This window comes from Podarcis erhardii (assembly GCF_964252035.2).
Source record: "Podarcis erhardii genome assembly, chromosome: Z".
Taxonomy (NCBI): domain Eukaryota; kingdom Metazoa; phylum Chordata; class Lepidosauria; order Squamata; family Lacertidae; genus Podarcis; species Podarcis erhardii.
Window position 1 is genome coordinate 14,075,823 of NC_138504.1, and position 25,413 is coordinate 14,101,235.

Consider the following 25,413-nt stretch of genomic DNA (forward strand, 5'->3'; position numbering starts at 1 on the left):
CTGCCAGCCTTCGGAAGGCTGCTCCGAAGGCTGGCGGTGGGGCGGAGAGACCTCCTCCCGCCGCCAGCCTTCGGAAGGCTGTCCTGAAGACTTGCGGTGGGAGGAGGGTTTTCCTTCCCACCGCCAACATTCGGAAGGCTGTTCTGAATGTTGGCGGTGGGGAGGAAAAACCCTCCTCCCACCGCAAGCCCCGGGAACACAGGAGAAGCGCTGCGTGCCTTCCCCTCTGTTCCCGTACCTGTCCTGAAGGCTTGCGGTGGGGAGAAAAGCCCTTCTCCGCACCGCCAGCCTGGCAAGCGGTCTCCATAGGAACGCATTAATTGATTTTCAATGCATTCCTATGGGAAACCATGCTTCGCAAGACGAAAAACTCGCAAGAAGAAAAAACTTGCGGAACGAATTAATTTCGTCTTGCGAGGCACCACTGTATATGGCGCAACCACACTAGGAATAGTGTGCAGTGCTCTGGTTGCTGAACCTCAAAGATGTTTTAGAAGGGAAAACAGTTCACAACAGAAGGAGCAAAATTATGAATGGGATAGAGCAAACCCCCATATAATGGAAGGGTATAGACATTTGGGTTTTTGTTACAGATACGCATGTTGTTTAGTATCTTTACATTCTTATTTTGCATCTATGTATTGGCAAGGGATTATATTTCCCAGGTTTTGTTTTTTTAACAGCTGGAGACTGATCAGCAAGTCCTAGGCTCTGTGGTTTAACTCACAGCACCACCCGCATCCCATGTGTGTGTATGTATGCGTGTGTGTGTGTGTGTGTGTGTGTGTATCACAGCTTGTGCCATTGGTTTTTATATTGGTAAACTACTTAGAAGCCTATTTTGGCATTAAGTGCTACATAAATAACAATGACCATAACAACAACAGTAATTATATGGGGCCACAATTGAATTCTGAACTTTCATTTAGAGTACATAATCTCTGTAAAGTCCCGCCTTGCATGCATGAGGTTCCTCCTCTTAGGTTCTGTTCCTGTTTCCATTTTTTGAAATTATTCTGTGCCACATCCATAGTGTAGTCATTATCTTGGCGAGAAAATATTTCAAATATTTCAAAGCTCCAGGAATTACAAGGCTTGAAGGAATTTGTGGGGTAAATGATGTAGGACTCCATGTGGAAGGGAAGTGGCCCTGCCACTATGGTTTGCCAACAAGCATTAGAAACTGGATTTGCAATTTTGAGGCCATGTTTTCTAATAATTCAGACTCTTGTTCTTAGCTTGAGGAGGGAAGAAAGAATAAAAAATGTGTGAAGTACAGGAAATTGCATGAGTATAAGGCAGTTTGGGAGACAATGAAAATCCATTTCAGAAGAGATTTCGTCTCCCATGGTTACTTTAACAAATGGACTACACAGGTTTGCAGTTTTTTTAATGGTATTTTTCTTATTTCTGTTAAGGCAAGTTATCTCCCCCCCCCCTTTTTTTAAAAAAAAAAAGGCAGCTTCTGGAGGTGGTCAACGAAAGCAATCATTGCTATGGCCTCAAATCCTCTGGATAATCAGCAACAGGATTCACAGCTTGCTCACTTCGTCTTGGCAGGAGATGTGTCCCAGGAACCTTTGGATCAACATGTAGGACCAGCTCCTTGCTTAGAACCAACTCCCTGCAGAGTTCACAACCCAGAGCTGGAAGGTATTGCAGATCTGCAAGCTGAAATTCAACAGATTACACTAGAACTTCAAACTCTGTTAGTGGCAAAAGATAGAGGAAACATCATTTCTTCCTACCACCTGACACATAAATGCCAGATGCTTTGCTGCCAATAATAATAATAATAATAATAATAATAATAATAATAATAATACCTTCAAAAAGTCTTTTTGCATGTTTTGTTCTGAATTCCAGGAGTGATTTAACAACCAGTCCCTCTTCCCAAGGAACTCTAGGAAACGCAGCTCTGTGTGGAGAAGAGGGGTCTCCTAAGAACTTTGTTAAGGGTGGTGAGAATTGTTAGGAAGAATCCTCTCTTCTCCACACAGAGATACAGTTCCCCAGATTCTGTGGGACCATTAAAAGTAGTATAATATTGCTTTAAATGTGTGATGCCGATGTGCTTACCAAGCATAGGTAAACATTCCTAATTGTTATAGATATCCCCACTTTATTTTCAGCCCGGTGCAGACTGCAGGGTTTCAAGGGGCAACCAAATTATGGCTGTACTTTGTGAATCATGGCAAGAGGAGTGTTGTACCATAGGAGGAATTACAAGGGAGGATAGCTGAACTACATGCAGACTTAAGGGCATCTTTGCATTTAATCTCCATGCATTTAATAGCGGTCACGGAAGGTGATAATTGTATATGCTGCCAACAAGGCTGGATAGGGTTAAATTTCCCTCTTGCCCAACTTACTTCATTCCCAGTAATGACCATTCTTTCTCCCCAATGGCTGCTCTTTGTTTTATTTTATTTTTTGGAAGCTTGCATGTTAAATACAAAGGCACATTGAATATCACGTCTGGTGTATCTCTCTGGGTAGACACGTTCAGACACTTTTTCACAAGGTACGATTTGCAATAAACCTGCTTTGTAGCTATGTGTAGGGCCTTCAACAATTTTCTCCTCATCTGAGAGAGAGGGGGGAGAGAGAGAGAGAGAGAGAGAAGAGGAGGGGGAAGAGAACCAATCAAGAGTCCCCGCTCTCATTCCTCAAAGCAAAACACACATTTGAAAACTGTTTTTTTTTTAAACAAAAAAATCATTAAACTGTATAGACAATTCCAGGGTAAGTAAATGGCAAAACATTTTGTGCTCCTAACTGAAGGGTCCCGCGGGGGCTGTGCGACTGTTAAATTGTTCTGTTTGACTATTTCCACACTCTGCAAAGTTTTCGTTGGAGGAAATAGATGGCATGTGTGACATTTTACTTTCTGGAAAAAGGCTCAAAGGGAAGAACGTAAAAGGAGGAGGGGGTTTCTATCAGAGAACTCTTGAAACGCTCTCCTTCTGAACACCTGGGGAGTGCCACCCCTCCCCATTCATTAGTTTAAAATTCTTTTAATATATCTACACTGCATTTTCCCTACAGCGGGACTTAAGGCAGTTTGCAAAAATAAAAATACTGATAAAATACAGAAAGCTTAAAAGACAATAGTTAAAAGGGAATTAAATTATAATAGAATAAAAACAATATAAAAACGATTCTGTTAAAGCACAAATAGTGTGGTGCTGTTTTTACTGTGAAAAGCCATTTCCATAAAAAGCAATCAGTTCTCAAAAGCCTGTCAAAGTAAAACAGTCTTCCCCTGTTCGCAGGAGCCTCTCTAAGGGAAATTCCAAAATCTTGGCGCAGCCACCAAGAAGACCCTGTCCCATGCCCTCACCAAATATTCCTTTGAGAGTGATGTGACAGAGAAAAGGGCCTCCACAGAAAATCTCAGAGCCCAGGCAGATCTAAGCCTCTTAGGCCTCATAGCCAACACTTTGAATTGTGTCTTGAAACAGACTAGTAACTAGTCTGTTGTAGCAGTTTTGAGCACTTTTCAAATAAAGCTCCACATAGAGGCAGTTGCAACCAAGGTGTTTATTGCTGTGGCCAGATCAGAAATCTCTAGGAATGCGGACAGCTGGCATACTAGTTTTAACTGTACAGCTTTAACCCTCAGCACTGCAGAAACCTGGGTATCCAGGCTCAGAACCGAATCCACGAGCACACACTCTGTGTGCAGGTTACCCCATCCAGTTTCAATTTGTTCACCCTTGTCTAGTCCATTACTGATGTCAGATACTGGTTTAGAACAAAGACAGTTTCCTTGGATTTAAGTGGAAAGGACTAATAGAGCTGGCTGTCATTAGCACACTGGTGACACCAAACCCCAAAACTCTGAGCAACTCCTCCAAGCAGTTTCATGTAAATGTTAAATAGCATGAGGGACGAGCCCACAGGCCAATGATCAAGGTGTTGAACAGGAGTCCCCCAGCACTACCAGGAAGGAATGGAGATGCTATTAAAACTGTGCCTTCAAGTCCCATTCCAGCAAGGGGCCCCAGGAGGATACCATAGTTGATGGTATCAAAAATTGTTGAAAGGTCAGCAGAACCAACAGGGACACATTCCCATTGTCCAATTCCTCCCAACATATGTCATCCAAAGGTGACTCTGTCCCATAACCAGGCCTAAAATCAAATGGAAATGCATCTAGATAATCTTTCTCTTCCAGGAACCTCTGGAACTGAGATGCTACCACATGCTTTGCCCGGCAATGGGAAATGGAAACTGGCCAAAATTTATCCAATATAGTTGGATTCAGGGACGGCTTTTTCAGTTGAGAAATTATAACTGCTTGTTTTAGGTGTGCTGTATTCCTGCCTTGCTTTTTCCCTTTACCACTTGGTCTGTCCCCTACTGGCCTTTTTAATGAGTTAGGAAGGGCAAGAAACTAGCGCATGTGGTAGCTATCACATTTTCAAGGATGCTGTCCACATTCTCAGGCTGCACAAATTGAAAAGTATCAATTATCATTGAAGAAGCAGGGACCAAAGTTATATCCACTAGACCAGTGTCAACTGTAACATCCAAGTTGGAACAGATCTGAGTGATTTTGCCAGCAAAGTACTGAGCAAATTGTTCACAGCGGGCCATCGAGTGGTCTAAAATCTCCTCACGTGGGTAAGGTTGTAAAAGGAACAGCTCTGCTGGATGCAATAGAAGCAGAGAAAAATAGCTTTTTCACTGCTTGCGCTGCCACAGAATAGGTCTTCAAGTGGACTCTAGCTTGTATTCGGTTGGACTTCTTCCAAGTTTTCCATCAATTTTGATCTGGTCACCATCTCATTTATTTCATCACCACCAGGTCCCTAGAAAACCAGGGGGCTGGCTTGGCTCCATTCTGTTAGAGGAGATGCCCTGGAGTGATTGTGTCCACTGTCCTGGTCATTTCTGTAGTCCAGAGATCCACTAGGATGTCAAAAGAATCACCTGCTGAAGCAACATGAAACTCTCCAAGAGCAGTCAGGAAATCCTCTGGATCCATCAGCCTCCTGGGGTAGACTTATTTTATACAGCTGCCCACCCCTGCAGAAGCTCTGTGTTCCAGGAAATCTAAACCCCACCACCTGAGCTTGACAATGGAACTGTAGAAAGTTCATCCACTCTTTAAGATCACCAATCCAGTGCAGAAAACTTAAGTCCAGAGCCCTGTTTTTTTAAGAAACAGCCAGATGAGGGGAGAAAAGGCCCACTCATTTGCCCTATGGCACAGAGCAACTATATGGTTATGCAAATCATGGTGCTTAAGTGTCCAGCTGTGAGGCCATTGTCTTACAGTTGCCCAGACAAAAAGACTTATTTGACAAGCTTGCTGTCATATCTTCTGCTCTCACAGATACAGGAACTCAATAATTGGGACTCAGGGCATCATGCAGGCTGATTCCCCAAACTTACAACAGTATAGTGTAAATAGACAGTTGTGCAAGCCTTTGGGAAGCAAAGATGCAAGAGGGCATCAGAGGTGGGAGGGAAGTAAAGAGGGACAGAGACCAGTGTTGCTCGCAGCACCCCTGACCATCATTCGAGGCACCCCAGGGTGCCACGGCACACTGGCTGAAAACCACTGGTTAATGATGTTTCTAGTTTTTGTTCATCAACATACGGAAAGCCCAATATTTCCCACTCCTCCTTTAAAGCCTTGGTATTCAGGTACCTCCTATTGGTCTCTTTCCAAACCAGTCTTCCTAAGATAATTGTTTGGGGCTCGTTGAAGCTCAGTGGTAGTCTTTTCAGTAGTGACTTCTTGCCTTTCGAAACCCCTTCCCAGGGAATCTTGCTTGATGCCTATATTAATGAAAACACTACCTCCCACTCTAGCTCTTTAGTAGCCTGCAGCTTTTTGAACCTCTACAACACTGAGTCCAAGTTACTGCATCTGTTTTAGTTACAATTCCTCATACAGTAAATCTCATGCAAATTTCATTTCTTGTACATCTTAGTTACATGCTATGTTTTCTTTCTTTCTTTCTTTCTTTCTTTCTTTCTTTCTTTCTTTCTTTCTTTCTTTCTTTCTTTCTTTCTTTCGCTGCCCTGAGGACATTTCCCTTTCTTTTGCTGAAGGTGTGAGATACAAATTTAGTAAATAAATAGCATAACATAAATTTTAAATAATATAATAATACAAACAGTAATCCTGCAGGAGGCAGCATCTGGCGTGCCCTGAATAACATGGTAAACTAGAAGGCAAGAGGATTAGTTGCGGAATGATAGAATTAAGCCTGTGTAGTGCTTGCATCTTCTTTGTGGCTGAGTCTACGTAAGGCATTGTAAAGTTGAGCCCTTAATTCACCATCTCACGGAAATAAGAACAAGGGCAGGAAATGGCACATGCTGTGTATTCTCATTTTGCAATGGCCTTAAGACGACTTGAGCAAGAAACCAATATTAAAATACATTTCCCCTCCCTAACAGTATTACAACTGTAATCTCGCAATCCTATTTTAAGGGGAAACATTTGCCATTTGTGTACGTTGGAAGGCAAAGCTGTGTTCAGCTTAGGCTCAGCAATTGTCCTTCGTCCTTCATTTCCACCCCCACCCCCCTGGCTTGCCTGTGCTGTGCTTTTCAGTCTTGCATCTCCTTTTGACAACCTGTTTCACAAATATATTAATGTAATTGAACCGATCCTGCAAAGGTACACAGAAGGATGTATGTCATTTATTCCAGCAGATTCTGGAAATAGATGTTGTAATTTAAAGGAGAGTCTCCCTCCCTCCCTCCCTCCCTCCCTCTCTCTCTCTCTCTCTCTCTCTCTCTCTCTCTCTCTCGGATGTACCAGGCAAACTTCTTAAAGTTGTGATTAGAAGTCTGGAAATTGAAATCTAACATGCGAATGCTAAGACTCAGTCCCCAGAGAACAAATACCTTATCCTTTTCCTTGCTGTGAATAATAGCAAGAGAGAGAGATGGGGGGGGGGGGAGAGACAGAGAGAAAGAGAGAGAGAGAAACAAAGACAAAAAGAGAATGAACCAACTTTATGCGACTGAGCTGGAATTACAAATATCAAAATGAATTTATTATTGCTTTCCATTTTGAATGACTTTGAGCAAACTTCCCTTCTACCTGCTGGACCAAAATTATATTTGTTTTAATTTTAAATCCACACCAACTCAAAGCAACTCAAAATATGGGTGGGAGAGATCTGCCTGCCTGCAGTTTTACTATGAGATTATAAAACAGTCCATCCCCCCACTTGTCTTCCCTTGTTTAGAATTGCTTCTGATATTTCTTTTATATCTGCATTTTATTCGTTTATATGTCTTTCATAATTACAGTGCACTATGCGTTTGCTAGAAAATGTGCCGGTGTTTTAAAGGGATAATTGGGGAAGGGCTGTTGCTCAGAGAACATGCCTTGCATGCAGAAGGTTCCAGGTTCAATCCCCAGCATCTCCAGGTAGGGAACATATTGAGGCTTATCTGAAACCCTGGAGAGCTGCTGTTGAGCAGTGCACACAATACAAAGCTAGCTGGATCAGTGTCCTGACTCATTATAAGGCAGTTTCCAGCATTCTTTTAATGAAATGGTAAGTATACATTGGTAAAGCAAAATGAAGGACACCACCCCCTTTTTTTATATGAAAGGCAAGAGAACATGTTAATGGAGGGATGTAGGAGGCAGAAGAATAGCAGAGTGATGGACTAGTCCAAGATAAATTGATAATCTTGGGCAGATTAAGCAAAATACCAGTTCACATACATATCCCACTGGGCAGAAGCCATCCCCATTAGGTTATTCTAACATGATGAATGATCCTGTGAATGCTGTGATTTACATATTAGTTTTGGAACCCATGTGATAAGCAAGCAAGAGTTGGGACTCCTTACCAAATAAATTTTGCTCCATCGCTTGCACCAGTATCCCAGTAAGGCTGTGATGTTCTCCTTGAACAACACAGTCTGGGTATACTATCCCTCGTTGTGTGTTTTTTCTGGTGCCAAGCTGCACTGCTCCATTACTTTAATTGCTATTGGTAAGTGCTGTTTTTAACACCGATCTGTGCCATTTTGCTGCATTATGGACTTTTTTAATGGGCTGTAGTTTTTCCATCTAAGTAAATTGAAGTAGACATCTTATCAGCAGGGAGTGCTTCACCTTTTCTTCCATGCTTTTTGTCCTCATTCTGTGCAACTGATGTTCAAGCACGGGGCACAGCTTTTTCATTGCTAGCTTGCTTTGCCCTCTATTTTCTGAGTGCTACTGTTTTATCAGGGAAGTTAATGCAGCATGTGATTATGAAGTAGGTAACCGTCATAGTATATCTGAAATATTTCCACTCAACTACTTTTTGCCAGATGTTGAAACATGGAAATATGGTGGTGTGTGTTTTTGTGCTGCAAAATGAAATATGGCCATGTTTTTAATATATTGTTGTTTTTTAAATAGACAAATACTGTATGTGCATACACTTAATAGCAAAGCCCAAGAGTTTAACTAAGTAGGCCTGCATTGTAGTTCCATATATCATAAAATCATAACATGCAAGCATACAATTGTATAATACAATCATAATATTGTACTATCATACAAATATAAAATCATATCATACAATCCTAATATCATACAATCATGATATATATCATACAATCATAATACCATAAACAATTGTAATATACAGTCATCACAGAATCACATACACTCATAACACATTATCATAATATGATATATCACAATCATATTGTACAATCATCCATTCATATCATGCAAACATACCATATCATACACTCACACATTCACATCATATATCTGATAATCATATCATATCCCGGATTCAAGTTACAAGAAAGGATATTCTGATTAAACATCAGGAAGAACTTTCTGACAGTAAGAGCTGTTTTACAGTGGAACGGACTGTGTTAGAAGGTGGTTGACTCTCCTTCCTTGGAGGTTTTTAAGCATAGCTAGGATGGCCATCTGTCATGGATGTTTTAGTTGAGATTCCTGCATTGCAGGGGTTGGACTAGATGACCCTTAGGGTCACTTCCAACTCTACAATTCTACGATTGTTTGATTCTACAGCTATTGTGGCTCCAAATTCCTTTTAAGATAATGCAGATAGGATTACAGGTTCAGTTCCAACACAGGGCTGTGTGTGTGTGTGTTCTGTTCATATTAAAAAACCATCAAACCAGAACTTTGTATTTGGCACAGGATTCAGGATGCTGAGCATTTGGGATTTTGATCCAGGATTAAAAGGGGTGTTCTTATCCAAATGATCATAAAGATAAAATAAGTTGAATATCTGATCCAAACAAAAGGTTTATGCTTCTTATATGGAATTTGCCTGCTGTTGGACTTTTCCCCAGTCCTGTGGGAAAACTTGAGGGAAGGCCACCCCATAGCTCTCTCCCTTGTTAATGTTGCAAACCAGACTTACATTGTGTGTGTGCACACGCGCAAGACATTACAAGACATTATTGGGGTGATCCAATTCAGTAACAGCTGCTTGTTACCTGCAAGATCAGATTAGGTTTATGGCCTTTGCAAGGGTTTGGTTTGTGTTAAATTCAGTGAAGTTCTTCACTTTCCTGTCTCGGAGGCAGGTGATATTTTCTTCCTAAGTGCAACATTTCTTGATTATTGATGGATACCAAAAGTGACAGAGTGGAACTGATTCAGGGGGGAAATAGCCTTTAATTAAGAGAAGTTGGTAAATATTTGAGAAGGCATGTAACTTGGCTTCTGAGCTTTTGAATATCTGATTCTGTACTGGCGTAGACAGCCTTGCCTCCCCCCCCCCTTTGACTGCTGTTTGAAATCATCAGAAGAGTTGTGTCCGCTTCCCCTTTTCTTGAAAGTATTCTTACTCAACCTAACTAGCAAGTTCCTTGAATAAAACATGATGCTTGAGATGATAAACAATGAAGTCCACTATTTGCAGGCAAAACCTTTATTGAATCTCCCCCGCCCTTTGCCACTGCAAGCAGGCCAACAAAACCTGTACCTAATAATTTTGCTGTTGCTGTCCATGGTATACAGTTGATAACTAGCTGTGGCTAACAATCAGCATTGAACAAAAGAATTCCCATAGCTTTTTTATTTTATTTTTTGCTTGAAATTGTATGTGTCAACAGCTTGGCTTACAAGGGGTGAAAAAAAAAGTTGTGCTGTTGGCTCATGTTCATCAAAAGCTCAAGCACATTCAGTCTGTGTTTGACTGACACAGATTGCACGCCAGAGGTGTACTTGCTCGTACCATGTGGGCTTTTGCGCTGTGGAATGATGCACAGGTTTGACACATTGATGTGAACATAACTCTGTGCCCAGATTCTAGTTTGGATCAAAAATGGTGTTGGAAATAATTATCCCCTGTAAGAGAGACCGTCTCCATAGGCCTGACATGATCTATGGAGGTCACCAGTCTACAATTATTAAACAGCAGTTAACAAAAGAAAGGGACAATGGTTCCTGTTGCAGAAACCACTGCCTTTTCCATTGCTTCTGGTGAGACACACTGTTGAAAAGTATCTCCAAAATTGGATTTCATGTAAAACACATTAGGAAAAGACCCTATCCCAGTGTTAGACAGGGGTGAATCTACTATAAAACTAATGAAGCTTAAGCTTCAGAGACCCTAATCCCAAGAGGGCCCAAAATAGCTTTAGTCCACATTGCATAATATTCTTGAGTTTAGAAGACCTAATTTGAGTCGCATGACTCTAATAAATTAATTTTTTGCTGTATATATTTCAACAATCCCAAAGTTTGAGAGTCGGTAGCACAGATGTCGTAAAGGTGTGCTGGTTACAAAGGGGCTCCCAAAGCAGTTCAAGCTTCAGGCCCCTCAAAATGTAGGACCACCACTGGTGGTAGAGGATCTGCTTTGCAGTCAGAAGGTCTTAGGTTAAATCCCAGACATCTCCATTTACAGCTTGGAAAGACCCCTGTCTTAAACCTTCGAAAGTCACTGCCAGTCAATGTTAACATGTGGAATATGTTGGGCATGGACCTAGTTTTAGCAAAAGAACAATGCACATGAGGGATGCTGCTGCTGCACTTTTCTGCTACTTGCTAGCCTGCAATCTTGCCTAACTCCCTCTACTCAAAAGAAAATCCCAACAGGGCTTGCTTCTAGTATTACAGTCCAGCTGAAGGAAACAGTTAAACATTAGAGAACAGATGGTTGGGAAGTATTGTATGATGAGGGATGGTTCAGCAAGTCAAACCCTTTCCAATCATTTCCAGCTTGGCCTTTCCACCTCCTGGTTTTTTGTTTTTGTTTTATATGTGATTGGGGTAGACACACAATTAACAAACTGCTACAGTCACCTATTGGTTGGCCCTGAAACGTGGTGTCATTTTCATATCGTGCAAAATGCTGAGATTATGTCTGGGAGCAAATGCTTGCTAAAAACTTGCATACTACCATGGCCCTCTACAATATTCAGGTACTTCTAGGGCAGAGCAGATGTAGGCATTGTACTGCAAGTTTTGAAAGTTAAGTTTCTACACAGCCAGCACAATATATCTGTGGGTGTATTTAGACTAACATGAAATTGGCCGATAACCACTACTTACGCGAGTTTAAAGGGACATTAAATAAAGTCATGGAGGGTAAGGCTAATAATGACTGCTAGCCATGATGGTCTGTGAAACCTCTGAATTAAGGCATATGTCACTGGATACCAATGGTTAAGAGATGCACCTACTTGTGGGAGACACTTATTCCCTTCATGTTCTCCTTAAATGGTTTGGTCACTTTGTGGACACTACACTACATGGATCATTGATTTCATGTAGCAGGGCTGTTTGAATTCCTTACATCCCAAGGCATTTACCCCCAATTTTGTTAACTGTTTTCTTGTTGCTAGACAACTCTTTTTTTCTTCCTCCTCCTTGTGTAACTGTTGCCATAGTACCCCCCCCCACACACCTTCGTCCAAGAACAAATGACAGGCAGACCCACACAGCTGTGTCTATGTGAAATGGTTGTTTCCCCCAAGCATTTTGTATTTTTCTTTTCTGAGGTAAGACCCTGTTCCATTTAGTTTACTTGTTGTTTAGTTGTTTAGACATGTCTGACTCTTTGTGACCCCATGGACCAGAGCACGCCAGGCACTCCTGTCTTCCACTGCCTCCCAGTTTGGTCAAACTCATGTTAGTAGCTTCGAGAACACCGTCCAACATCTTGTCCTCTTGTCATTCCCTTCTCCTTGTGCCCTCCATCTTTCTCAACACCAGGGTCTTTTCCAGGGAGTCTTCTCTTTTCATGAGGAGGCCAAAGTATTGGAGCCTCAGCTTCAGGATCTGTCCTTCCAGTGAGCACTCAGGGCTGATTTCCTTCAGAATGGATAGGTTTGATCTTCTTGCAGTCCATGGTACTCTCAAGAGTCTCCTCCAGCACCATAATTCAAAAACATTTAGTTTATTAGGGCATTATAATTAACATGTTGTCACTGTTGAAACCTGTGAGTGCTGTGCTTGCAGAGGGTTCAGCTGTGAGATGTGGATAATTTTTAGTTCCGAATCACACCTGTTTTAGAAGCTCCCTTGTGGCAGACCACTGAACAGGACCACCCTCTTTCAAACTGCAAAGCAAACAGGGATCTAACAAAAGATTGCTCTTTGGTCAATACATGTGATAGATGAGGGTCAGAAAAGTCCCATGCTTTAGATCAACAGAGCTCATGGAAGGTCATATTTGTATTGATTTAAAAATGTACGTTCAAGATTAGGAGCACAAATGTGAATGACCTGGTCCAAATATTTCCTTGTCTAGCAAAATCCTTTTTCTTTCTGGGAAGGGGGGGTGGGGGGCATTTTTTTAAAAAGACATAACTATGTACAAGATTCTTTTGCCCATGTTCTAACACTATCTGCAATGCCTCATTATGTAAATAAGTATGAATTGCATTGATAATTTGCAAGTGAAAGTGCAGAGAAGGAAGGATGCAAAAGGGAAGATTAACAAGCCGCTGCAAATACTCCTCTGGGAAGCCTTTCTGAAAATACAGAATGCTTCAAAGGAAACTGAATTCATGAGTGACCTGCTGAGGTTTGCTACTCAGTTGAAGTCCCTTGCTTTCCTGTCATTCCCTTGGCATACATAAGCTTTGCTAATTTGGATGGGCGCTTGCAGGAGGACACATTAAAGCACCCACACATACCACGAACTGTTAACTAAAGTTGGCACCTTGTATTTAATGAGTTCTACTGCAAGTAGGAGGTGTGGCTTAGGATGAGCCACACTGGCAGTGACACAAACCCTGACCTGGCAATGTGTAGAACATAGAGAGCATGCCCTATATCAAGTTAACCACTTACCCCTGCTTTTCATGGGGGGGTGTTATTCCTTTTTATTTAAAACCATCTTTCTATTTTAAAACACCCTGATAAAGTCAAACATACTTAAAAGGTTTGAAACAATGGGTTGTGTCCAATATGAGTCCTACTCAGGCCTACTGGAATTTATGAACCTAAGTTATCTCCTTTAATTTCAATGCATCTACTCTGAGAAGAGCTTATGTTAGATGCAGCCTGATTAAATCTAAAGATACTAATTAAAATATGAAAATACATGTAGGCAGCAGAGCAGATAGAATAACACCAGCAGTTAAATGACAGCATAGCAATATTGTAGTTAAACATTTTAAGAAGTCTGGATTTTTTAAAAACAGAAAAAAGTTTTTGCACAGTGCTTAAAATCTGTTATGCCAAATCTACCTGCAGAGGGTGTTTAATCTGGTTGAGATTAAGCAGGCAAGTTCATTTTGATGACTATGCTTCTTGAGAGTTCACATGTTTGCAGGACAGGTATTGTTGTCTGAATACAGGCAAATAAATATTGAGGCAGGTAAGAGGAGAAGTACAGGGGTCATTTAAAAAAAAGATTGTGAGGATCTCTCCTTTTAGGACTCCAAATCAGTATGTCAGCTGCACAATTCTTCATTTCCATACCAACACACTTGACAATTTAATACACCTGCATCCTACAGTTTTCTCTTCTGCTGACAAGCCACCAGCAATGTGGTCTTGCGGTTTATCGTTACTAGAAACACATGCACCATCTGGGATTATACTTTTATATTACTGTGCTGCTTTTCTGTGGTTCATCATTTAAATTAGGTAGCAGAAGTTTGATGATGGTGCATGTGTTTTGCATCCTAGCGATTTTCCCTGGGAGTTTGCAAATCTTATTTATTTTTTTACATGATCTTATTTCACATTTAATAATATCCCTTTTAAAACTGAGTGGATGAGACATGGATAAAAAATTACAAAGCATTCTCTCTCTCTCTCTCTCTCTCTCTCTCTCTCTCTCGTGTGTGTGTGTGTGTGAGAGAGAGAGAGAGAGAGAGAGAGTATTAACCAAGTAAAGCAATAGGTCCCTAAAATCCATTCTATTTATGTTTCAAAAAAGAAAATAGAGGTCCTTTGTCTTGGAAGCTTTCTTTCTTTCTTCTCTCATGTACTGGGTGGTGGCCGCAATGTTGCCAATGTATTCCATATCTTCTTAATCTGAGTTTCAAATGACTGTTGTTGTTTTCTATTTCTGTGGGGTATAAACTCTACCCTGGTAGTTACAAGGAGGCTTGTATAGTGGTACCTCGGGTTACAGACGCTTCAGGTTACAGACTCCGCTAACCCAGAAATAGTACCTCAGGTTAAGAACTTTGCTTCAGGAGGAGAACAGAAATCGTGTGGTGGCAGTGCGGTGGCAGTGGGAGGCCCCATTAGCTAAAGTGGGACCTCAGGTTAAGAATGGTTTCAGGTTAAGAACGGACCTCCAAAATGAATTAAGTTCTTAACCCAAGGTACCACTGTATTCAGACAGAAATATCATCCCTACACCCAGGAGGTCTAGTAATAAATTGTGATTGGAGGTATCTTATATTTGTTGAAGTTCTGGATGACCACTGAACCATAATCTGTGAGGCGCATTCATCTAGGTGGATGGAAATGTATGGAGTCCTGTAGTGGACAGTGCAAATATAGATAGAACAATAGCCTTACTCAATACAATATACCCAATATAATATATGGGAGTCAAACCTATTACCGAAGGTGTGATTTTAAATGACTTTGACCAACCCTGAATACCACTTGCTGGAAGCCACAGGAAGGAAGTGTGCTTTTGTGCTTGGGTTCTGCTTGCTGGTTTCCTACAGGCTTCTGGGTGGACACTGTGAGAACAGGGACTGGCCATGGGTTTAGTTGAAGGTAGCCATCATGGACAAAACTTGGCCATGTGTTTTGATCTTGAATCTCTGATTTATAGGGAGTTTTCCCCTTCTCACCCCAGGCCCAGCTAATACTGCTGAAACAAAAGCAGGTAACTAGTTTCAGAGGGTGTGTGTGTGTGTGTGTACACATATACACACATACCTGCACTGTGTATAGTGTATATTATACAGCTAGACGGGGAAAATAGCACAGTACACATTCCGATATGAATGCTGCCAGTACAGTTCTGTCATTTTAAACACATATTACTAGAACACTTAAATGGCTGTTAACTTTAGTTCGATATTTTAAACTCATTCCCATTTTAGATGAATAATTCCCCCCCCCCCCAAAAAAATCTATATGGCCTATTCTCTGTTGTGTAATGCTACATGAAAATGTATGTTGGGAAGTAAAAAAGAATGCTGATGAGACAGAGTAGCACAAATGGAGCATTAGGTTGTAGTGCATGTGACGAGTGTTTAAATATTATTCCTGTAGGAAATGTTTTGGGTCATGATTTCTTGGTTTTTTATTATTATTCTACACAATTTGTCCTATGCAAATTCTTCCAAAATAGAGATTAAAGGTGACTGCTCAAAGCAAGCTGTTGCCAAAGACTGACAAATTTAAAAGGCCATGCTAAGGAAGTAGAGGTATTTCTCCTCTCCATCCCTGTATGGAATTTGGATGTACTGAAGTCAGGAAGGTAGATGCATTGACCAAAATTCCATTTGCTTATGCATATGAGCTATTTTGCTTACATTTCCACATCTGCAGATTCTTACTAAAGCTGATCCCTGAATTTGTCACGTTACATTGGGCATATCTCTCTCTCTCTCTCTCTCTCTCTCTCTCTCTCTCTCTCTCTCTGTGTGTGTGTGTGTGTTTGTGTGTGATGGCATGAATAATTGTCTGTAGAAATGCAAACTATTGGCCTATTTAGCTCAGCATTGACTATGCTGATTGGCCGCTGCTCTCAGCCCTACCTGGTGATGTCATAGAATCTTAGAGTTGGAAGGGACTCAAGGGTCATCTAGTTCAACCCCCTGCAATGCAGGAATCTCAGCTAAAGTATCCATGATAGGTGGCAATCCAACCACTGTTTTAAAACCTCCAAGGAAGGAGAGCCCATCACCTCTTGTGGGAGTCTATTCCACTGCCAAACAGCTCTTACTGTCAGAAAGTTTTTTTCTGAATGTTTATTCAGAATCTCTTTTCTTGCAACTTGGAGCCATTGGTTTGACTCCTACCCTCCAGAGCAGGAGAAAACAAGCATGCTCCCTCCTCCATGTGATGCCTATCTTATCTCCTCTCAGTTGCCTCTTTTCCAGGCTAAACATACTCAGCTCCTTCAAGCACTCCTAGTAAGGCTTAGTTTCCAGACCCTTGATCATTTTGGTTGCCCTCCTCAGCACACATTCCAGCTTGTCAACATCCTTCTTAAATTGTGGTGCCCAGAATTGGACACAGTAATCCAGGAGTGGTCTGACCAAGGCAGAATAGAGTGGTACTATTACTTCCCTTGATCTGGACACTATACTTCTGTTGATGCAGCCTAGAATACCATTAGCTTTTTTTTGCTGCTGCATCACACTGTTGATTCATGTTAAGCTTGTGGTCCATCAAGACTCCTAGATCCTTTTCACATGTACTGCTAATAAGCCAGGTGTCCCCCATCCTATATTTATGCATCTGGTTCTTCCTGCCTAAGTGCAGAGCCTTACATTGATCCTTTTTGAAATTCATTTTGTTAGCTTGCACCCAATTCTCCAATCTGTTAAGGTCATTTTGAATTCTGATTCTTCTGTGGCATTCGCTACCCCTTCCAGTTTGGTGTCATCTGCACATTTGATGAGCAGTATGAGGTCTGTAACCTCAATTCCTTAATCCAAGGCACTTATAAAGACGGTGAGCAACAACAGACCCAGGACAGAACCCTGTGCCACCTCACTTGTCACTTTTCCCCAGAAACCATTAATGAGTACTTTTGGGGTTCGGTCCGTCAACAAGCTACAAATCCACCTAACAGTTATCTTGTTCAACCCACATTTTACCAACTTCCTTGTGAGACTATTACGGGGGACTTTATCAACAGCCTTACTGAAATCAAGATACACTATATCCACAGCATTTCCCTGATCCACCAAGTTTCTAATTTCATTTAAAAAACAAACAAACCCCAGATTGGTCTGCCATGACTTATTTTTGAGAAACCCATGCTGGGTCCAAGTAATCAGAGCATCCTTTTCTAAATGCTCACAGACCAACTGTTGAATTAGCTGTTCTAGGACCTGCCCTAGTATGGATGTCAGCCTCACCCATTGGTAGTTACCTGGGCCTTTCCCCCCTTTTTGAAAATGGGGACAACATTTGCCCACCTCCAGTCTGTAGGGACCTCACCTGTACTCCAAGAATTCTCAAAGATAATAAACAAACTACATCCACGAGCTCCTTTAGTACTCTTGGATGCAGCTCATCAGGCCCTGGATATTTGAATTTATTTAAAGTAGCTAGCTGTTCCCTTACTACCTCTTTTCCTATCTTGGGCAGCAGCTCCCTCCTTACATCATTTATTCTGTTATCACCAGGTTGGGCATCACTTTCCTTTTGGGAAAAGTAGCCGTTGAGTAGTTCCGCCTTTCTCTGTCACCCAACAGCGTTTCTCCGTCTTTCCCATGCAGAGGACCTACCACTTGCTTGTTCTTCCTCTTACTTCGGACATAGCCAAAGAAACCTTTTTTTTTAACCTCTATTATTATTAATAATAATAATAATAATAATAATAATAATAATAATTAAAATAATTAATTATGAATAAATAAATAGGTTGTTGTTGTTGTTGTTGTTGTTGTTGTTGTTGTTGTTGTTGTTGTTGTTAACGCCTCTTGATATTATTTTTAACCTGCCAGGATTGAACCTTCTGCATATAAAGCAACACCCCCTCCTCTACATCTTTTGTTAGACATTGGGGGAAGCTAGGTCAACTCATTACCCTTTCTAAACAAGTCTGATGTTACTTATTTTTGTTCAGTGTGCTTTTCATTATTATTAAGTGGACAAACCTCCTTCACCTTCCCAAGATAGATATATTTTTTGGGATTTAATTCCTCCCAACAGATTTGGGGCATCAGAATCAAAATGTGTGTGTGGGAGGGGAAGTATTTTAGTATTTAGTATTTTAGTATTTTAGTATTTAGTATTTAGTATTTTAGAACATATATCTAGAAATACATGCATTGAGATAAAATACATGTTTAAATAAAAAGTTTGTACATACTTTGTGCTTCTTGCTTCAGAACTATTGCTGTTTTCATCTTATGATTAATAGATTAATCAACTAATAATTCATTGGTAGGTTGATACTACAGTGGTACCTCGGGTTAAGAACTTAATCCGTTCTGGAGGTCTGTTCTTAACCTGAAACTTTTCTTAACCTGAGCTACCACTTTAGCTAATGGGGCCTCCCGCTGCTGCTGTGCCGCCACCGCGCAATTTCTGTTCTCATCTTGAAGCAAAGTTCTTAACCTGAGATACTATTTCTGGGTTAGCAGAGTCTGTAACCTGAAGCGTCTATAACCCGAGTTACCACTGTAGCTTTAAAATAAATAATAGCTTTAAAATAGCTTTAAAATAAATAAAACAACAAAACAAAACAAAACGGTTGTAAGACATCAGAGATCCAAAATGCAGTGTCTGGAAAAGCAATAGCAACCTGCTAACTTAAATATTTTTTTCAATTAAAACACCCACATGTGGAGTAAATGTTTGTGACAAAAGAATGGGCTTGGCCTTGAGTGCTTGGCCAAGTGTCCACAATGTCATTCTTAGCTCATTATATCAGATCCTGCAGTTAAAGGGATTTAAAGATTAAGAGCCAGTTTAAATAGGGAATCAGCGAGTTATGCCAGCCTGTGCTATGGGGAGCTTGTTGCAGGCCCCGCAACATTGTGTAATCTAACATCCAAAGAAACTGAGAAATACATTTCTTTTGAGATGGGGACATAGCCAGTTTGACATAAAACCACTTGTCATTTGCTATGCCCATTGCAACCTTCTTCTGTTACTTACTAATGTGTTCTATCTGTTCTCGGCTGGGTTCTGCCAGATGGGTGTCACTCTGATCAGCTTTCTATGCCAGCCTGAGTTCTCATATGAGAAAACGGATAGAACTATCTGTGCTTTGGAGAACCCTTGAACAGCTTTGCTTTCTCTCTGGAGCTGGATACAGATTAAAAGAGGGAGTGTGTTTTTGTTTCCTCAAAGAGGAGGCCCAAAAGCACAGGAGCATGTTGGCAGAAGAACAAGGAGGCAGCTGGTGATTGTTCCTAAATGGACTTGGCCCAGTATACCTGAAGGGGCATCTCTACCCCTGTCATCCAGCCCGGACCTTGAGGTCCAGCTCCAAGGGCCTTCTGGTGGTTCCCTCACTGCGAGAAATGAAGCTACAGGGAACCAGGTAGAGGGCCTTCTCAGCAGTAGGGAGTCCCCATGGAACGCTCTCCCATCAGATGTCAAGGAGATAAATAACCACAACTTTTAGAAGACATCTGCAGGCAGCCCCGTATAGTGAAGCTTTTAATGTTTGATGTTTTATTATGTTTTTATATGTGTTGGAAGCTGCCCAGAGTGGCCGGGCAACCCAACAAGATGGGCAGGTCAACAACAACAACAACAACAACAACAGCAACAACAACAACAACATATTCTTAACCTTATTCTAAGGCTAGGCATTTCCTTCTTTGGAAGAAGTGGGCATGGTCAAATCTATCAATGTTGTTTTCTCATCTCACCCCTACCCTGGTGTTAAACTCAGTTGTCCAAATTCCCACAACAATTTGCATTTTAAAACAATTTCATAGTCATTTTCCCATAAATTTTTAATATGAATTTCTCCTAATAAGCACAGTTATATTGAGTTTTGACTAATAATGCACATTTCTGCAAACAACCTTCTGTAGCATGATGCTTTTTTGTTTTATTTTAAGCAATTTTACGTGCACTTTCCCCCAGTAGATGTATGTGGGTACATAATTGTTTGGTTGGAGCATTGCACTACAGAATTCATAGAAGTGTCGATTCTGAAGTGTGTTTCTGTTTGCACATTGGTTTGAAGTATTTCCCATTTGGAATTTTAACAAAATCAAATTTCTCCCCTATCTTCATCACTTTGGCTATGGCCAGTAAGCCTCATTGTGCTGCCCCGGATGTGTGGCAGCCAGGACCTCTGACTTACCAGTCAGCATCTTCCCTTGTCCCAAATTAAACTCTGTAATTCAGATCATTGGGGTGCCTCAAAGTGGAAGAAGATGCACTCCAGCAATTCAGAATAAATAGTTTGGAATGACTTGTGTTAACAGCCAAACCACAGACTGCAAAGGAAGGAGGTTGGAGAGTGTTTGTATATGGTGTGTGATGGTATTGCAAATGTGAATGGGGAAAATACTTTATTTACATACACCCACCCACCCACCCACCCACCCATGGGAAAGCAGCAAATGGTATGCAAACCGAATGTTGGAAACCTTTTGGGTGAGCACACCCAGATGGAATACTCTGGTGGAATTCCTTGGATGTATGACTTTAGCTCCTAGTTACAAGGAGATGCTGCGCTACCCCATAGATGGTCCTCCCTCCCTCTCCCTGAAGGCAAAACTTGTGAGGCAGTGGAATTGGCTGGCAATTGGCATGTATTGGCTGGAAGCCTTGCAAATACTAAACAATCTACTTCACTAAGCATTTACAAACAGTAAATGTATATTGATGTTTGCTTGTTTGTTTTTCACTGTGCCAGTGCTCATTGCGAAACAGCCGTTGCCAAATGATATGTTTGAATTTGCCGTTCGTTTAAAAAACAAACAAAAAAACACAACAGATTAAAACCTCTTATTAGGTTGCTGGCATTTCTTAATCTGCTCTTCTCTTCTCATTTTTATTTCCTAGTTCTTCTTAGTGTTCGGTTGGACAACTCCTTAGCCATTCTGGAGATGGACTTGCTTTCCAGGACCTACCTCTTGGCAGCCTTATTAACCTGTATCGTGTTTCAGTCTGGTGCCCAGGAGAAGAATTATACGGTGCGGGAGGAGTTGCCAGAAAATGTCCTAATTGGCAATTTGCTTAAGGACCTCAACTTGACTCTGGACCCTGATGTGCCCCTTTCGTCACCCCTGCAGTTCAAGCTTGTGTATAAGACTGGGGATGTTCCGCTGGTGCACGTGGAGGAGAATACTGGAGAAATATTCACCACTGCCAACCGCATTGACCGGGAGAAGCTCTGCTCTGGCATTTTTAGTGAGAACCGCTGTTTCTATGAGGTGGAAGTTGCTGTCCTGCCTGATGAAGTTTTCCGACTGGTCAAGATCAGGTTCCTGATTGAGGATATAAATGACAATGCCCCTCTTTTTCCATCAACAGTCATCAATATCTCTATCCCTGAGAACACAGCCATCAATTCCCGGTATTCTGTCCCATCTGCTCTTGATCCTGACATTGGAGTCAACGGCATCCAGCACTATGAACTCCTTAAGGTGAATGTTGGTCCTTGTATCTCCCCTGAAAGATTCATCTCCATTATTTCCCCTTGAGTTTCTTAACAATTTCTAGGATCTTGCATTGCATTTAACTTTCAGCAAGGGGAGGAATAAGGAAAGATGGGGGTATTGATTGAAAGTGGAAAAGTGAAAATAAAACAGAGGGGTGGGGAATGGAGTGGAGTGGTGAAAAGATAGTAGAAGATTGAGTAGTAGTAGTAGTAGTAATAATAATAATAATAATAATAATAATAATAATAATAATAATAATAATGTTTCACATATAAACATCTTAGCATTTTGGGATCTCCTCTCCCCATATTCCCCTCCTCATTTCTCATGCAATAAGGGATTTTCAAGTTTGCCTGCCTTATATATATGATCTAAACTGGCAGAATGTGGTAGACTATATATGCTTGTGGGCTGCACCAAAGAAAGTGTTTTTTATATGTGTGTGTGTGAGTATACATACAGATGCATTCTCTCTGAGTCACTCAGGCACAATTCATGTGTTGCCTTGGCAAACCCTCTCTTCTGCATTTAACTACTCACATGAGCAGTCAATTTGTGTGTGAGCCTTTTGCTGTTGGTGCAGGAACCTTAGCTAGGAGAGGGAATGAGAAGAAGAACGACATCTTGCCACCCAACTACCTTTATAGCCATCAGTATATACCTTGAATCCAAAATAAGCTGGATTTCCAGACATAACATTTTAACCAATCTTTGGCTTCCCATACGCTAAATATGTGGGGAAATTCACAACCACTTTGTGTGATGTTTTCGATTTCAGTACTAGTTAGTTTTAGACTGCCTGAGCTGTCAGTCCCATAAGAACTGCACGCTTGGACATTTTTCAAAACTCGCAGCATGCGCGCATATATATGTATCTGTCAAGGAGAAGCTGGAGGTAGGGATGTACTTAGTGAATGTGACCAGTAGCTCTGGCAGTGAAGCATATGAAAGCAAAGAAGGGAGCCCCGTGGAATAGTGATATGCACTGAAGCAAATTAACATTCTTGGAGAAGCAAAGAGGAAGCCCTCCATCTGACTGGCTCAATCAGCCTGCTTTGGTAATGCTTGGGTAGGTTAATAGTAAAGGGAAATGAAAAGTTATTCACACACAGAGAAAAGAGCAACTGTAATGATGCCCATTCTGTAGAAACAAGCAGAGCATTTGACATTACAAATAATTTTGCGTGTGTGTGATGCTGGGGTGTCAGAGGCAGACAGTTTCTCCTTTGTTTCTTGATGAGCAAAATCTCTGGTGCACATTTATTGGTTGCTCAAGACAGGGTGTGATGGGGGGGGGGATGGTTTGCCAAAGATAACGCCTGTGACTCACCAGGAAGGACTAAATTTTTGGTCTTTCAGATGTTGTTAGACTCTAGCTCCTATCATGACTGGCCTTTTTGGACTGATAGAAGTTGTAGTCTGGATGCATGGTTCATCTCCACCAGGAGCTGTGAATTCAGTATTATGGGCCCAAGTTTATGTAACTCCATTTCAGTTAAGGTCAGACAGACTCACTCCTTGCTGAATTTCCAGCACTTAGTGAAGTTTATTATTATTATTCCATCATGCATTTTAATTGGTCTGATTTTTATAGTTTTAACCGATTCGTACCCTTTCCATGTTGTATTCCTTGTTCCTCACTTAGAGATGATTGCCATTATGTCGTAAATAAACAAATAAATTGCAGCGAAAGGAGTGATTTTCAACCTCTGAATCTGCTTGAAAGTGAGATGGACCTTTGGTGGTGCATCACTGCCCTGCCCCTTTCAACTGGCAGTGGTTCTCAAACATCTCAAACAGTAGACATTCCTATCACTTGCTGCCTGATCCTCTCAGTGGATTTGTTGGGGGTTGAATTTGTTATCTTTTGCATGAATAACCTGTGCCCCTCCCCCTTTCCTTTGTTGCTTGTATATACCAGCTTCTATCTCCGGGGAACCTTTTGCTTGTGATTGGTGGCAGTCTTGGCTGTTACTGCTTTCTCTAGCTGATGATGAACCTTAATTTCATACAAGCTCAGGAGCTCCAAAGCCAACATGAAGCCCTTCTATTCAGAAAGGTTTCTCAATCATTTCAGTCAAAGGAGCAGTGGGGCCCTGCTGTGGTCAGTTCCCGGTTGTGAACTTCCCATTGGCATTTTGTTGGCCGCTGCAAGAACAGAATGCTCAACTAGACAGGCCTTTGAATTAAATGGAACAGTCTTCACAACCCACACCTCCTTTGTGTAAAGTTACACGGCCATGTATTGCAGCCACATAGGGAAATTAGGCAGCAAGGTGCAAAGGCTTGACACCACAGATCTGAATAAGGGAACAAAGTTGTGGGATACTATAACCACACGTAACAAACTGGGCAAGTCAGCTCCACCAAGGGGGAGAGGTAGTGTTGCATCATGCTTTCAGGTAAGTAGGGAGATGATACTGTTTCACTCCACCCTGCTAATAGTGTCCCTATTTTCCAGAGGCATCCCTTATTTAGAGAAGCCATCCCAGTTTCTAATTTGATCCCCAAATATCCCACTTTTCCTTAGGATGTTTCCTATTTTCATCAGAGAACTGTTGGAGGGTATGCCCTGCCAGGGGGGTTGACAGTACCGCAGGCAACACTTGGGGCTACATTATTCAATCTTAAAGGTAACTATCCTCACCAAACATTAGCTGTCTATCTGCCAATGTGGGAAATCTAACAGCAACCTATCCCTCCACTGAGGACACATGCCACTAAGCCAGTGAAGCACCCTCCCCCCCAAAAAAAAAACCTAGCAAGCAATGCCAATCAACTGATGGGCAAAAATAAACAAATAAAGCCTACTGCCCCCACCCAAAGGTGACCTTCCAATGCCTGGACTGAATGAAGTGGGATTGGTGGATGCCACCAAACCTCCAGAAGGCTGGCAGAGCTGGAGCTAGCTGCTCCGGCACCTGGAGCGGTGCACATGCTGTGCACCTGAGGGTGGGGCTCTGGGGGCATGGCGAGCCGCCCATGGTGGGCTGCTTCCTGGGCAGCGGCGGGGGGAGTGAGCTGCGCCACTTTGCCAGCAGCCTTCCTCCCTTCTCTCTTCCTTTTGACAGCTCGGGTGAGGCTCCCCCCACCCCAGAAGCAGCCCGGGAGTGGGAGGCAACAGTGCGCCACCCGCCCGTGACTCCCAAGCCTCCCCCGAGCTGTCAAAACAAAGGGGGAAGGCCGCCGGCAAGGCGGCGCAGCTCCGCCCCCTTCCCCCAACAGCTCAGGGTAGAAGAAGAGTTTGGAATTGATATCCTGCTTTATCACTACCCTAAGGAGTCTCAAAGAGGCTAACATTCTCCTTTCCCCTCCTCCCCCACAACAAACACTCTGTGAGGTGAGTGGGGCTGAGAGACTTCAGAGAAGTGTGACTGGCCCAAGGTCACCCAGCAGCTGCATGTGGAGGAGCGGAGACGCGAACCCGGTTCCCCAGATTACGAGACTACCGCTCTTAACCACGGTAGGCTTGGGAGTTGTGGGCAGGACAGCGTAATGTCACCCCCCTCAGTGATGACACCCAGGGCGACCCCCCCCCCGCCCCCCCTGAAGGCCAGCAGAAGGTGTGGCAGGGTTAAGTAGCCAAACCTCAGCCCCACACAGCATACCTGAGCATGCATGTGGCAAGAGCTAGCTCTCCTTTCCCTAAGTGACTGCCTAGACCACCTACTGCTGCAGCAACTTCACTTGAATTGAACT

At 42.1% G+C, this 25,413-nt stretch overlaps 1 protein-coding gene across 4 annotated transcripts in view; it reads left to right on the forward strand.

Annotated features, from left to right (window-relative positions):
* Window positions 1-25,413, forward strand: part of PCDH11X (protocadherin 11 X-linked) — a 777,747-nt gene that overhangs the window by 91,281 nt on the left and 661,053 nt on the right. For 3 of the 4 annotated variants that reach the window (XM_081847878.1, XM_081847880.1, XM_081847881.1), the window contains exon 2: window positions 21,116-21,699. In XM_081847878.1, the coding sequence (XP_081704004.1) occupies window positions 21,160-21,699 (540 nt within the window). In that variant the 5' untranslated portion in view covers window positions 21,116-21,159. Of the gene's footprint in view, window positions 1-517; window positions 567-1,560; window positions 1,654-21,115; window positions 21,700-25,413 lie in introns of those variants that run through there. The other variant, XM_081847879.1, reaches the window with a different exon arrangement.